At 38.3% G+C, this 14904-nt stretch overlaps 1 protein-coding gene and 1 long non-coding RNA gene across 12 annotated transcripts in view; one reads left to right on the forward strand and one right to left on the reverse strand.

Moving 5' to 3' along the window:
• Ralgapb (Ral GTPase activating protein non-catalytic subunit beta) overlaps positions 1-14904 on the forward strand; it is an 88632-nt gene that overhangs the window by 54816 nt on the left and 18912 nt on the right. For all 10 annotated transcript variants that reach the window (XM_013122480.3, XM_040733089.1, XM_013122479.3 and 7 more), the window contains 5 exons: positions 851-957; positions 2541-2693; positions 3549-3758; positions 8373-8531; positions 11967-12132. In XM_013122480.3, coding sequence (XP_012977934.1) covers positions 851-957; positions 2541-2693; positions 3549-3758; positions 8373-8531; positions 11967-12132 — 795 coding nt within the window. The remainder of the gene's footprint in view (positions 1-850; positions 958-2540; positions 2694-3548; positions 3759-8372; positions 8532-11966; positions 12133-14904) is intronic.
• LOC121134579 overlaps positions 1-14904 on the reverse strand; it is a 47056-nt gene that overhangs the window by 10993 nt on the left and 21159 nt on the right. For both annotated transcript variants that reach the window (XR_005871681.1, XR_005871682.1), the window contains exon 2: positions 10586-10763. This is a non-coding gene — a long non-coding RNA (uncharacterized LOC121134579). The remainder of the gene's footprint in view (positions 1-10585; positions 10764-14904) is intronic.

Here is a 14904-nt window from a genome sequence, read left to right on the forward strand (position 1 = left end):
TAAAGACACATGCAAACGTAAGCAGAGTCTTAGTCTTGTACGGCTGCTGTGACTATAAGCAGGATGTCTCGAGTCTACAAAATGAGAGACCTAGCCCTGATTGTAATACAAGGACACTGTTTCCATTTCGTTGTGGTTAAGTTTAGTGACATTAGTATGAAATAGGATGGCACTATTCATCATTGATCAACTCTGCCTTCTTTTCCCAGAGCTAAGGCTTCTCTCCCTGCTGCCTACTTTTCATTATTCCACCCCCTCACACACACCCATAAACCATCTGCCGAACAGCCTGCAGAATCCTAGTATCTCCTTTAGGCTTCCGGGTTCTCTTGCAAGTATTTTTAGGACTGCCTTGTTCTTATTCCAAGTAATTTTACTGCATAGGTAGTCTACAAAAAAAAAATTAAAAAGTGAACAATTTTATATAATTAAGGATTTTTTTGTTCATTGAAATAGTTAATAACAGAAGAAATGAGAACATATGAACCACTTTTAATTACCATATCTGATACAAAGAAAGGGAATAAAAAGGATCCTGAATTTTTACATGTCTTCATCCCTGGACTTATGCTGGGAGGAAACAGTGTCTGCCTGTAGTCGCAGGACCCCAATCTATAAGCAAATGTATGTCAGCACTGCAGATACGGTATGTGAGGATGTTAGGAAGGTTAAAATAGAGTGGTTACTACAGAGTGGGATAAAAGTACTCATGGTACTTAGCTGTGGCATTGCAGTTTAGGAGGTCCTGTGCTAGGGATTTGATCATGAAATGTTCTGCAGGTGATAGCAAGTTGTATATTAAATGGTTGTTATCTGAAGTAAAAGTTTTTACACATCCGTTTTATTCTAGATGATTTTTTCCCCTCTGTCACTGTGTTGGTCCGGGGAATGTCTGGAAGACTTGCTTGGGCTCAGCAACTTTGCCTTTTGCCAAGAGGAGCAAAAGCAAATCAGAAGGTACATCAGAAGTTACAGTGTGTGCGTGAGTACATATACATGGATGCATATGATTGTGTGCATGTGTGCGTCCATGTGTGTGGGTGATTTAAAGTCTAAATAACATTCCAACAAAAAGTCACAGGTTACATGTTTCTGATCCCTAGCGAGGTCCTCTGTCAATAAATTTACTTAAGAATCATCCTAGGAACCTAGAATTCAGGTCTACTGAACTCCTTATAAGTAGGTACCTGTAAGGCAAGGGTAGTTTTCAAAATTTTCTGGTGATGGTGATGCTCAATTAGGAATAAGGACTACTATCCTAAACAGTGGTCCTAGGCATTTCTGTGCAGCTTTAAAAGTCAGATGCATACCATATATGGGAAAATTTTGCATTGGCCTTTGAGAGGTCTAACATGTAAGACTTAATTTCACATTGTTTGCATGATTCATTATGTATAATTGCTAATATGCTTATATAATTTATTGCAGTATTTTACAGATTTAAAATTATGTGGCCATTTTCTGCTTGTTGGAAAGTTTAGATGAAAGAAATGTTAAATCATTTGCAGTCACTTTCAGCGGTAGCTAGCTATAGTTTGATAGTTCATGTTTTACTGAGTTTTCTTCAAATCACTTTTCTTTCTGTATAAGTTTAACAGCTTAAATAAGCATTTGCTATACTGATTTTAATTACTTTTAAGAGTTTACTTATATTACTAAAAATTACTTTTAAATATTATAATGAAATTCCCCAGCATTTGGGCTCTCTCCATATTTTACCCCTGAGATGAGTCTGTTAGTGATCTGAGCAAATTGTATTCCATCAGTGACTCTGTAAGACTCAAAGGAGCAGAATGGGAAAGAAACTGAATTCACTGAAGGTCCAGGTATGTCGTGTACATACAAGGACCCATGCTGTTATTAAAGCCAGCTAAGGTTCTGATCAAACACACTTTCTAGAGATGCCCAGGGATCCCAACTTACATTTTCTGTGTGAATAGTTGAGAGCTCTTAGAAAAATAGGAAGTCTGGGTCTTTGGTCTTTTGTCTTCTGTTTTTGTTTTGGCACTGATAATACAACCTAAGGCAGTGCACATACTAAGAAAATTTGAATCTTTTTTTTTTTCTTTTCTTTCCAAGACAGGGTTTTTCTGTGTAGCCCTTGGCTGGAACTTGCTCTGTAGACCAGGCTGGTTTGGATCTTACAGAGATCTACCTGTCTCTATCTCTCATGTATTAAGACTAAAGGCATGCATCACCATACTTGACTGGAAGTTTGAGTCTTAAAACTCTAAACTGCCTTAATCATTAACTTAGAATTGAATGCAGATGACTGAGACCTGGGCAGTAGAGATGCAAACTATTTATTAGTCATGAAATATATAAGTTGACAAACATTTTTAGAAAAATGAAGTTGAGTACACAGTATATAGATTTCCTACTTGTACCATAGTACAGCATGTGCAGATTGTTGCTGAGTGTTGGTGATAATGCATGCATAGGAAAGTAGAAGCATTAAAGGGACATGACTAGAAGACATGTCAGAGATAGTTGTTGGATAATGTCTAATACCCATAATGTCATTTGTGTTATTTTAACAGCTTTTTGTGCCGGAACCTCGCCCAATTCCTAAAAATGATGTTGGATTTAAATATTCTGTGAAACATCGACCATTTCCTGAAGAGGTGGACAAGATTCCTTTTGTAAAAGCAGATTTGAGCATTCCAGATTTACATGAAATTGTCACTGAAGAAGTAAGACAAGTTACTGTTAGTTCTTTCCAAAAGGATAAATGCAAACATTTTTAGATGGTATATGTGGTCAAGCATTGCCTTTAGTGTTAGGGAGGAGAGGCAGATGATGACTTGGGTCTCTGTCATCAGGAGTTGTCATGTTAGAGGATAGATGTATAGATTGGGCCAGCTGATAAGAACTAAACATCTTTTAGAGACAGGGTCCTTGACTGCCTGGGCTGTTTGCAATAGGTTTCAGTAATAGGATAACATGATCAGACTCTGGTAGTAAAGGCAGATATTTGGCTAATACAGGAACTGGGGTTGGATTGGAGATAAATACAACCCTTGAAAGTGGCTCACATCTGAGGCTCAGGAGCATTTGCTCATGTGTGGTCTAGGTAGTTAAGGCTGAAGTGGTTGTATAATTATGCCAGTTTATTTAGAAGTATCTTCACACATGAGGGGGTGAAACTTTAAAGTAGGATTGACCAAAGGTAAGGAGTTCGTGTGGGTAAATATTTCAAAACTTTATGATAGATACCTTGTGAAGGATGGATACAAGGGTCAAGATAACCATCTGGGGGTTTACTGAGAAAACAGCTTTGCCCCTCCAAGAGCAGAGATATAGTGTCAGGAGAGATTCTATAGCCAGGAGATGAAGAAGCAATTGGTTAGACCCTGGGAAAGAATTTTTGGATATAGGTCTAACTTTGAACCATGTCTGTTTAATTCTCTACTCTGTTTAACTGAAACATAATGTTGATCAACAAAACTTACCATTTTCTTTGTTGTGTTTTGCTTTATTTTTGTTTTAAAATTAAAAGAAACATTTCATTTTAAGAAAATGCTTTAAAAATATCTGATTTATTTCAGTTAGAAGAGAGGCATGAAAAACTAAGGAGTGGTATGGCCCAGCAGATTGCATATGAAATACATCTGGAACAGCAGAGCGAGGGAGAATTGCAGAAGAGAAGCTTCCCTGACCCTGTTACGGATTGTAAGCCCCCACCTCCTGCCCAGGAATTCCAAACAGCCCGCCTTTTCCTTTCTCACTTTGGATTTTTATCCTTAGAGGCATTGAAGGTAAATTTTAGGAACTTCTATGAATATAAGTGTATTCACAAATTAACCACCAGCTGATGATAGCTATAATACTTTTTATCAAAATGAAGAAAGGTTTAAAACAAGTGAACAAACAAAAACCCAGCCTATACTGCATGAAAATCAGTGGAGTTCTGTGCTGCTGTTGTGGGTTCAGTATGGGCTGCAGGACAGTGCACCTGTGATGGGACGGCTTCAATGGTGAGTTCAGCTTTGAATTGGCTTTTTCATATCATTCTTTAAAAGAATGAAATTAATTCTGTAGTTCTCTAAAATTTTCATGTTTGGTCTTCAGTTTTCTAGTTGTAAGGATTGAATACAGGGCCATGCACATGCTAGGCAAGTACCCTGCCAGTGAGTTACGTTCTCAGTCCCAATCCTGTACTATTGCAATGCAAGCCATCTCTTGTGTTGTATAGTTGGTAAGATTACCTGATTATGGTGGCTCGTGCTTACAATGTAGAGACAAAAGTTCAAGACCCATAGTGAAAGCCTGTCTTAAAAAAAATTAAAATAGGCTGGGCTCTATGCCCTAGTAGCATAGGTAGTAGGTAGATAACTTGTCTGAAAAGTGCAGTTAACCTAGCCATAGGTTACTTAATGTTTTAGGAAAGCAGAAAGACATTGATGTTCGATTTATATTTCAACATGTAGAGAGAATATATTTTATACTATAGAAAATAGTTTGAAATGTGTAATGTAAAATAAAACCTCTTAAAGTGAGAGGCAGAAGCAGGTAGCTAGATCTCTTAGCTAGAGGCCACCCTGTTCTACAAAGTGGGTTTTAAACCAGTTCATAGTGAGACCCTGTCTCCAGATAAAATAAATGCAAAATAAAAGACCAGATAGTGGGAAACAATAGATACAGAAGTAAATAAGGAAGGCACAAAACAAAGATCCATCTACAAATGATTAGTGATATTCCTAGTAGATTAATTACCATAGTAGAAGTAGTAAATCAAAATATTTGGAATGAAAATTATTAAATCCTTTAATAGCCTTGTACCTGAGAGTGTAGTTTTTTCTATTCATGTTAATACTTTAGAATATTTAAGGTTTTAAGAAAATAATGTTCATTGCTTCTCAGACTTTTGCCTAAGATCAAGTAAATAATGTTCATTTTAAAATTTTCTACCAGATTTTAGGGAAAAGTTAGCAAGTTGCAAGTTTATTTTTATGAATTTTAGCATATGTCTAATAATTTAAATAAGATATTGCATAAAAAAGCAACTGCAAACCAATTTTTTGACTATATGTACAAAAGTATTAAAGAGAATGAATGCTGAGTTCTGAGTCAGTAGCATATTAAGTGAATTATCTTACAACTTAATATGATTTGTCAAAGAATATAAGGGGAATTGATTATTGGGAAATATTAGTAAAATGATTAAGAAAATAATTTGACTCCATGAAACAGTAAAATAAATCAAGATTTTTTTTTTGTAGAACAATATTGATTTGATCTTAAAAATATCTGCAAGTAGCCGGGCGTTGGTGGCGCACGCTTTTAATCCCAGCATTCGGGAGGCAGAGGCAGGCGGATCTCTGTGAGTTCGAGGCCAGCCTGGTCTATAAAGCAAGTTCCAGGACAGCCTCCAAGACAATACAGAGAAACCCTGTCTCAAAAACAAAAAACAAACAAACAAAATATCTGCAAGTTTTTGCATAGTATGGGCCCTTAAAGGTCTTTGAAATGTCAGCCCCTCTAACAAGTTACAAGCACCTCTTGGGAAAAAAATCACATAATTTGTACCTTGACCATATGGCAATATATAACAATGAGAAAATTTTAGACAGTTTTTTTAACTCTTGCCCTTAAATAATTGTTGATAAATGAATGTTGAGGAAGATTTACCCCTGTTGTAACATCTTGAATAAAATGGGAAAATGAAAATAAACTACATAAGAGATTTCATTGGAAAGGAGTCAGTTTGAAGGGAGTATGACTTCTTAACTAGGTATCCATCAATAAAATACTTAAAATAGATGACTTAAGAAGTTAATCGCTATTTGTAAGATACACCTCAGAGTACAATGTGATGAACTGTTGTTGATGCCTTAGCTGGGAGAGGTGCATGTACAAGGGCAACAGAGTTTCCCCACAGCTGGTAGTAGGGAGCCGACTCCTGGAGTTCTCTAACCTTCACATAGGTGGATGCATACACTTTACAAAATAAAAATAAAAATTTTAACTGCAATGTGAAGTTAGATGTGGCACTCTAGAGGCAGAAGCAGGCAGATTTCTGTGAGTTTGTGTCTAGCCTGGTCTACTTAGTTGAGTTCCAGGCTAACTAAAGCTACATAGTGAGATCCTGTTTCAAAAATAAACAAACAACAAAACATATATACACACAATACTTTATCTGCAGCTGAAATACCAACACAAAATACATTTATTTAAAAAATAAAACGTTGTGCAAAAGCTACAGGAAGAAATCTGATGAAAAAACACAAGTGTGTGAACACTGCTTACATGGTGTGTACAGCATGCCAATATCCACAGTTCCTCATCCACAATTTCAGAGTGAAAGAGGAAAACTGGGACGTTTTGACTATATTTCAAGAAAATTCATTGAGTGGCAAAAATCTGAGCACACGTTTAATCCCAGCACTTGGGAAGCAGAGGTAGGTGGATCTCTGAGATCGAGGTCAACCTGATCTACATAGAGAGCTCCAGACTAGGCAGGGATACATAATAGAACCTTATCTCTAAAACTTGAAAAAAAAATCTGCCTTGGATTAGCATGGGACTGTTTGTAATCTTCTACTATGACTTCTCTTCTGTTTAATATCAGGAAGATAATGTCTGTGGTCAGTGTTTCACAAACCTTGGCAGGAATTTTAAGTATCATATTCAGAGACCAAGATCAGAATCCCTACTGGTGAAAAGAGTAATTCTTACCACCTCTGGGAGTGGCCTTCCTAAAACAACAACAACAAAATCACTGTGGGCAAAACCTTGTTTTGTTAAAATTTTGTTTGGCAAGATCAAAGAAGATAAGGGATTAGAAGAAAAATGAAACAAAAATGAATTTTGGAAGTTAATGGATCTTGTATTTTTCAAGAACCTGTAGTTTTATAGACCAGTCAAGCAAGAAGTATAGGGAGTGCCTTTACACCTGCCCCCAGAGTTTTCTGGATTAACCAGTTGCATTGATGTGCTGCTACAGTAGTCATGGTTTATAAACCGAAGTCTCTGATTCACTTTAGAATTCAGTATTGTAAAGGTCAGTAGGTTTTGACAAATTGTATAATGTGCTCACCATTGTAGTACTTCAAAAATATTACGGGTTTTGTGTATGTATGCATTTATGGGCACGTGCATGCTCCCATGTGCAGAGTTCCACTGCCACCACAGATCCCTGTAAACACTGGTCTCTCTGCTATCTTCTGTGTTGTTTTGCCTGTTTCCGAATGGCATATGATTGGAATCATGTACAATGCAATCTTACAGTGTTATTTTTCCTCTTAGCAGCAATGCATTTAAAATTCTTCCATGTCTTTTTAGGATTTAATATGTCAGTTTTTCCATTAATAAACAATGTTTATCTATTCACCTATTGAAAAAAATAAACAATTTGTGTATCTATTCACCTATTGAAAAACATCTTGGCTGCTTGTACATGTTGGCAGTTATGAAGTTGCTGTACAATTCATGTCCCATCATTTTTGTGGTTAGGTTTTTCTCTCATTGGAGAAAAATACCAAGGTATGCAGTTGCTACATTGTATTTAAGACAGTTTGTTGGCAAGAAACTGTAACTGTACTGCTGCATGTATATGAGCAATGGATAAGTTTTTAAAATACATTTTATAAAGTTCTAGAGGAACTGGAGAGATGGTTCAGCTTTTAAGAGCGTTGGCTGCTCTTACAGAGGACACAGATGGGGAATGTCCAGCACCCACATGGCTACTAACAACCATTTGTAAATTCAGTCTCAGAGTATCCTATACTCTCTTCTGGCTTCCATGGGCACCAGGCACACATGTGGTGCACATACATACATGCAGGCAAAATGACATTTGTAAAATAAAATTAAATCTCAATTATATATATATATGTACAAATATGTATGTATGTATGTATGTATGTATTTTTGGGAGGGTGCATTCCAGACAGGGTTTCTCTGTGACTTTGGAGGCTGTCCTGGAGCTAGGCTGGTCTCGAACTCAGAGATCCACATGCCTCTATCAAATTTTCTTATATTTTATGAAGCATTATATTCTAGACTAAACAGGCTTTCAAATTATATGCACAGTGTAACCTCAGTTGCCTGAAGCAAATAAAAAATTGAGGCATAAAGGGCATAAACATATTAAGCAGTTTCCTTAGGATTGAAGTTGTATTTACACCTGCTGCATTATAATGTTTTATTTAATTTTGATTAAAATGAGAAAAGGTGGTGTGGTGACAAATGTCTGTAATCCTAGTACTTGAGAGGCTAAAGCAGAAGGATTGCAAGTTGATCGCTACCCTGGCTGCCAAGCTATCCTGAGACACTGTACTAGAATAGATGACTGACCAACCAAAACTATAAATGCTGCTTTATGGGTAGAGTAATGTGGTGATAACAATTGCTCCTCTCTTGTATGACAGGAACCTGCAAATAGTCGTCTACCTCCTCACCTCATTGCACTTGATTCTACCATACCTGGATTTTTTGATGACATTGGATATCTAGATCTCTTGCCATGTCGTCCTTTTGACACAGTTTTTATTTTCTATATGAAGCCAGGTCAGAAAACAAACCAAGAGGTAAGAATTCTGAAGTTTTCTTGTCTTCCGTGTTACAGACACTGTTTGTACTTGACATGAGAATTTTGTATTCTGTGCTTAAGACTTGTTTCACTTAGAAACTTGAATGCTCATGACTCTGCAGTCTAGTTTCCAGAGCCTTTGTACTCTAAAGAAGCATAGCTACAGTAGGAGTCAGTGTGGATTCCTTTCCTTAAGGAATTCATACTCATGAGGCAAAGAACAAACACCTGAAGGTTAGCCACAGGGAGCCAAAGCTAAACACTTGCTGACGATTTTCTCTGGGGCTCCTGCCAGGTAGTGTGAGGCTTTCTTCTCATACTAAGTCACTGCAGCTGAGGTAAAGCATAAAACATGATGAAGTAAAACACAGTTGGATACTAGTAACAGAAAAGACAAGGAGGGTAAAGGGATGTATTATAATATGGGTGAGAATGGAGAGCTGAGAGGAAGGCAGCAGATCTGAAGTTTCTGTTGGAAGCAAGTAACATGTGGCTGTGACTAGAAGAGAGTCAAAGGAAGATGATTTGAATTGCAGTATCATTAACCTAAGTCAGTAACATACCACACCTGTAAAAATTTACCAGCGTTACAGAATGTTTCCATAAGAAGCACTGTTTCAAATAGTGCTTTAGTGAGCTGCGGAAGACTTCCTGAGAAAATTCATTTGTATTACTGACTCAGCACCACTCATTAAGTTTCTGCTTTCTGTTAGGCTCCAGGGTTACAGGTAAACAAGATCTACAGTAAACAGACTGCAGAATTATCTAAGGAAAGGAAGACACTGAAGAAGCATTCATAGTTTATTTGTAGAGGTATTAAATTGTGCCTTAGAAGCCTGAGTTAGATCCCTAGACCTACACGAAGGAGAAAATGACTCCTGACTTGTGTTCTGACCTTCACATGCACACTGTGGCAATCTGCACACTCTTACACTTTCTCTCTTATGCATTTTTTGCTCTCTGGCTCTCTCACACTAAATAAATAAATGTTTAAAAAGAATTTGAGAGTTATGGGTGAAGAAAACAAATATAGAGGTTGATTCTGTGTACCAAAGATAGTTGTGGAAGTGACACATAATAGACTGACTGAGAAATAATAGCTGTAACTTGTTTTTTCCTTCTTGCTTTTCCAGGCTTGTGAACAGGGTGTTGCCATCAGTTAGCATTGTATAAATGACTAGAGATTCATGATGAGCTGCTTCAGTCATCTGAGAGGAGTGTTTAAATATGGCAATTTTAGGATCTTGCTTTTGATAACATTGTAGGCCTGGGCCAAGCTAAGAGAGTCTTATTTTTAGAAAATTCTCCAAATGTTTTTGACACATTCTCCCTGTCTCCTTTTTCACTTCTAATTTGAAAGGAATTCCTTATTTCCTTCCTTTGGAACTGAGCACTTAATAGCAGCTGTTTTGGCCAGGAGGCGGTGGTACACGTGAAACACACACACACACACACACACACACACACACACACACACACACACACACACACACACACACACACACAAAACTTAAGTGTCAATCACAGAGAGCTTAGTCATGTGGCAGTAATCTAATCAGAACAACCATTAATTACACCTTTTTCTTTGCTATTTAAAAATTTTTAATAAATTTTACTATGTAAAAACTGGCAAATAAGAACAACACACACCACCCAAAGGGTGATGATCGAACATGCCTTTAATCTCAGCACTGGGAAGACAGAAGCAGGTGGATCTCTTGTGAGCTCGAGGCCATCCTGGTCTACAAAGTGAGTTCCAGGACAGATGGGGGCTGTTACACAGAGAACCCTGTCTCACACTCACCCCCCAACAACAACCGTTTCTTTGTTGTAGGGGTTGCCCAGTATATTTCAGATCATAGAGCAACATCTTGGCTGTGGATCTCAACATTGTTCTATCACTGTATCTTAGTTTCTTTTCCTTGTACTGTGATAAAATACTCTGACAAAAACAACTTGAGGAGGAAATGGAGCTTATTTAGCTATAGTTCCAGGTTCATTGTGTCAGGGAAGTGAGACAGTAGCAGCTATATGGGGCTGGTCACTTCTTACCATATTCAGGAACCAGCAATGAATGCATGCAGGCTTGTATTATTTCTCCCTTTCATCAGTCCAGAACTGAGTCCATGAATGGAACCTCCTGCATTCAAGGTGGAACTTCCTGCCTCAATTAACCCAATTAAGAAAATCTTTGTCAGGCGGTGGTGATGCACACATTTAATCACAGCACCTAGGAGGCAGAAGCAGGTGGATCTCTGTGAGTTCAAGGCTAACCTGGTCTACATAGTTATAGTTCCAAGACAGCTAGGGCTGCATAGTGAAACCCACCTCACAAACAAATAAGTAAATAAATACAAACCCTTATAGGTAAGCCCCTAGACCACTCTAATCTAAACAATTCTTCATTGAGATTTCTTTCCCAGATTTTGTCAAATTGACACTTAATACTAACCATCATACTGTGATAGCCAAAAATGTCTCCAGGTTTGCCATTGTTGTTTTGACTTCCAGGTGAGAATGACTGTTTTAATTTTTTCTATGTTTTCGTTTCTATTTAGTTTGTGCTTGTGCCTATCCACATGCCATGGTATGTAGGTGGAGGTCAAAGGCCAACTTGTGGGAGTCTGTTCTCTCCTTCCACTGTATGGGTTTCTGGGATCAAATCAGGTGATCAGGCCTAGTAACAAGCTCCCTTATACACTGAACCATTTTGCCAGTCTCAAAACCACTGTTGAGAATGAGGGTCTCCCCTCTCTGGCCAATAGGAGAGGAAACCTTCTGGTTACTTTGTTTTCCTGTACTGTCTTCTCTTCTTTGGACTAAGGAAAGGGCATTTTCATATTCATTTATTATACATAATCTTTACTGAATTTGTGGTAGGCTTGTAGTTTTATTTCATTTGTTAAGGCTGTTACCACATTCCTGTTTAACATTTCTCATTAACAGGCTGTTAACTGTGAAGTCACAGACATTGTACCATTTATTTGTTTTGATTTTTCAAGACAGGGTTTCTCAGTGTAACAGCCTTGGCTGGCCTCAAACTCATAGAAATCCGATTGCCTCTGCAAGTGCTGGGATTAAAGGTGTGCACAACCACAGCCTGGCCTCTTTAGTTTATTTTTAATAAACAAGCCTGCCTCAGTAATCGTTTTGCCAGATGGGTAATTTAGGATTTTAGTTACATCTCACATAATCTTCACAATCATCATTATTCTTACTTTGCTATGGAGAAGCAGAGACAAGGGCCAGCCGGTCCAGGCAACTAACTAAACCAACTCAAAGAACACTCATTTTCACTGTGGTCGGTCATTCCCAAATTCACTCTGAACTGGGCCTTGATTTGTCAAAAGCTTCAAAGCTCAGTAGTTTTTGCATGTCTGTTTTTAATATATCTATATATTCCCCTCATAACTGATGCTTGTGTGTATTTCAGATTTTAAAGAATGTGGAGTCTTCCAGAAACGTTCAGCCACATTTCCTAGAATTTTTGCTTTCCCTTGGCTGGTCAGTAGATGTGGGCAGACACCCTGGTTGGACGGGACATGTGTCTACCAGTTGGTCAATTAATAGTTGTGATGATGGTGAAGTGTCCGAACAAGGTAAAACTCATAATAGCTTTATTATTTCTGATTTGGTTCTTCTTTCTCCTCTCTCCCCTTTCCCATGAACCTTTAGCATTTTAAACAGATGATATGGAGGAAAAGTCTCCTTTCTTCAGTTGTAGTCTTCATGGGGTCACGTCTGGTTTGTATAGTCTCTTCTCTTTTTTAAGTTTTTATATAGGAGGGTTGGATAAAGAGGGGTGTGGATGTACCTGTGGGTGTCAGGACAGCCTGAGGGAATGTGCTCACTCTTTCTTCTGTGAGCTGCAGCGATGAACTCAGGTCAATGGAGGCAAGAGCCCTAACCTTCAGAACCATCTTGCTACCCCTCACGTGTCTAGTTTCATAGATATTTCCTATGTGTGTGAAGATGTAATGGCAGGGTAACTAATATAAAATTAACTACTTAATTATTACTATCTGATGTGTTCCTTTTATATGTGAAGAAACAAATACAACTTCCTATAAAAGTAGTTAATAAGCCTAAGATGTGTCTAATAAACAGTAGTTTCTTAACAAATGGCTTTGTTTAATAAGTAATTTTCTTGCTGGGTGGTGGTGGCACACACCTTTAATCCCAACACTTGGGAGGCAGAGGCAGGTGAATCTCTGTGAGTTTGAGACCAGCCTGGTCTACAAGAGCTAGTTCCAGGACAGCCTTCAAAGCCACAGAGAAACCCTGCCTCGAAACCCCCCACCCCAAAGAAAAGTAGTTTTCTCTACTACCAAGATTTTTTTTGAGTGACAAGAAACAGAGACAGAGAGTCCCTATGTATATGAGGCTAGCCTGGAACAGGTCAGCCTGTACTTCCATGTCCAGGGAAAAAAGAATGTTTGATAGACTTTGTAGTATGCATCTATCTCAAGTTCTTACCCATCTCCACATAGCCTTCTGAGACTCTGTAACCAGGGTAACAAGAATAGTACAGATTGAAACTTGAGGCACAATCTAGCTCACATGTTCCTGGGATCCTGACGTTAAGTGAATAATCTTCAGCATTCATATGTCAAGATCATACTATCTCAGAATTTCCCTTCAGCACCATTATGAACTGACCTCTAGTTTCTTCTGATTTGTAGCATGAATAATAAAAGCCCAGAGACAGGTATTGGGGTTAAAGCTGAAGATCAGATAAGCAAAGCAACCAGCTACTAGCTCAGACCTCTATCTTGTCCTCAGCGTGTCTGCAACTGCAATGCTCTCCATCAAAAAACCTCAGCTGCTCTCAGCGACTACACTGAACTCCTGGCTTATATTTTCTCTAGTGCTGGGATTAAAGGCATGAGCTCTGTTTCTCTTTTAGACTGCTTCACTTTCATGTAGCCCAAGTGGCCCTGAACTCACAGAAATTCATCTGCCTTTGTCTCTTGAGTGCTGGGATTAAAGGCGTGCACCACCACTGCCTGACCTATTATATGGCTGTGGCCAGCTTTGCATTCTGATCTTCAGGCAAGCTTTATTACATCATAAACAAAAATAACCACATTTTTCTCAAGTTGGACTAAAATATTTTGAGATATACTATAATTTTAATTTCCATGTACTCATGAAACATATGCTTCTATGTGTGCATTACATTTCAGTAAGTAGAATTGATAAAAGGATATGCACGTTTTTCATTTCTATAACTATATCACTGAGCATGGTGGGATTTTTGTATATATGGTGCTGGGAGTTGAACTTAAAGCCTAACATGTGCTAGGCAAAATCTACTACTGAGTAGATTTCTCTACACATTTTATAAATTCTTTGAATGCTTATGGTTTTAAGTGACAGAAAACCTGAATAAAACTAGCTGAGATTTTAATTAATTAAAGAAATATTGGCCTGGCATGATGACTCATGTCTTTAATTCCAGTTCTTGGGAGGCAGAAGCAGGTGGATCTCTTTGAGTTCAAGGTTAGCCTGGTTCTTATAGAGAGTTCCAGGCTAGCCAGGGCTACATAGTAAGACCTTGTTTTTTATTTTTTTATTTTTTTTTGTTTTTCGAGACAAGGTTTCTCTGTGGCTTTGGAGGCTGTCCTGGAACTCACTCTGTAGACCAGGCTGGCCTCGAACTCACAGAGATCCACCTGCCTCTGCCTCCCGAGTGCTGGGATTAAAGGCGTGCGCCACCAACGCCTGGCTAGACATTGTTTTTTAAAAAAGTGTGTCACACATGTCAGAGGACAGCACTTTAGAGTCAGTTCTCTAACCTTCTCATGGGTTCTAGGACTTGAGCTTAGGTTGTTAGGCTTTGCAGTAAACTAAACCTGGCTTAAATTTTGAAGATGGTTGATTTCTCCAGGGGACCAAGAAATTCCAAATTGGTTAAGTGTTAATTGTAATGATTAGCACCCCATTTTGTTTGCAGTTTTCTTTTAGATCTGTTCTCTGAATTTTTGCTTAATCCCCACTTGTCTTCTGTCATAGTAAAGAAAGGCAATTTCAGACTTTACATGCATACACCACCTTAGTCAGAAGAGGAGGCTAGCTGGGCTCAAGTCTCTTTTCTCCTTAAACCCTGACTCTGATAGAGGATTTCTATGTAGAGTCAGTCCCACCTGCACTTTAGCTTCAGGCCTGCTCCAGAGTAGGATCAGGCAGAGTAGATGTTGGAATAATAACCATAGAAGATGCACAGTGCCTGCTGAAGAGTTTCAACTGTGACCTGTAACTAATTGTGTAAATAGCATGTTATTGGAACTTAGCCATACTCCCATTTATGTGTTGTATATGACTGCTCTGGTCCTACAGTGACAGAAATAGTTGTAGCAGAGATACAATCC

Source organism: Mesocricetus auratus, unplaced genomic scaffold (assembly GCF_017639785.1).
Source record: "Mesocricetus auratus isolate SY011 unplaced genomic scaffold, BCM_Maur_2.0 Super-Scaffold_100028, whole genome shotgun sequence".
In the NCBI taxonomy this organism is placed as follows: domain Eukaryota; kingdom Metazoa; phylum Chordata; class Mammalia; order Rodentia; family Cricetidae; genus Mesocricetus; species Mesocricetus auratus.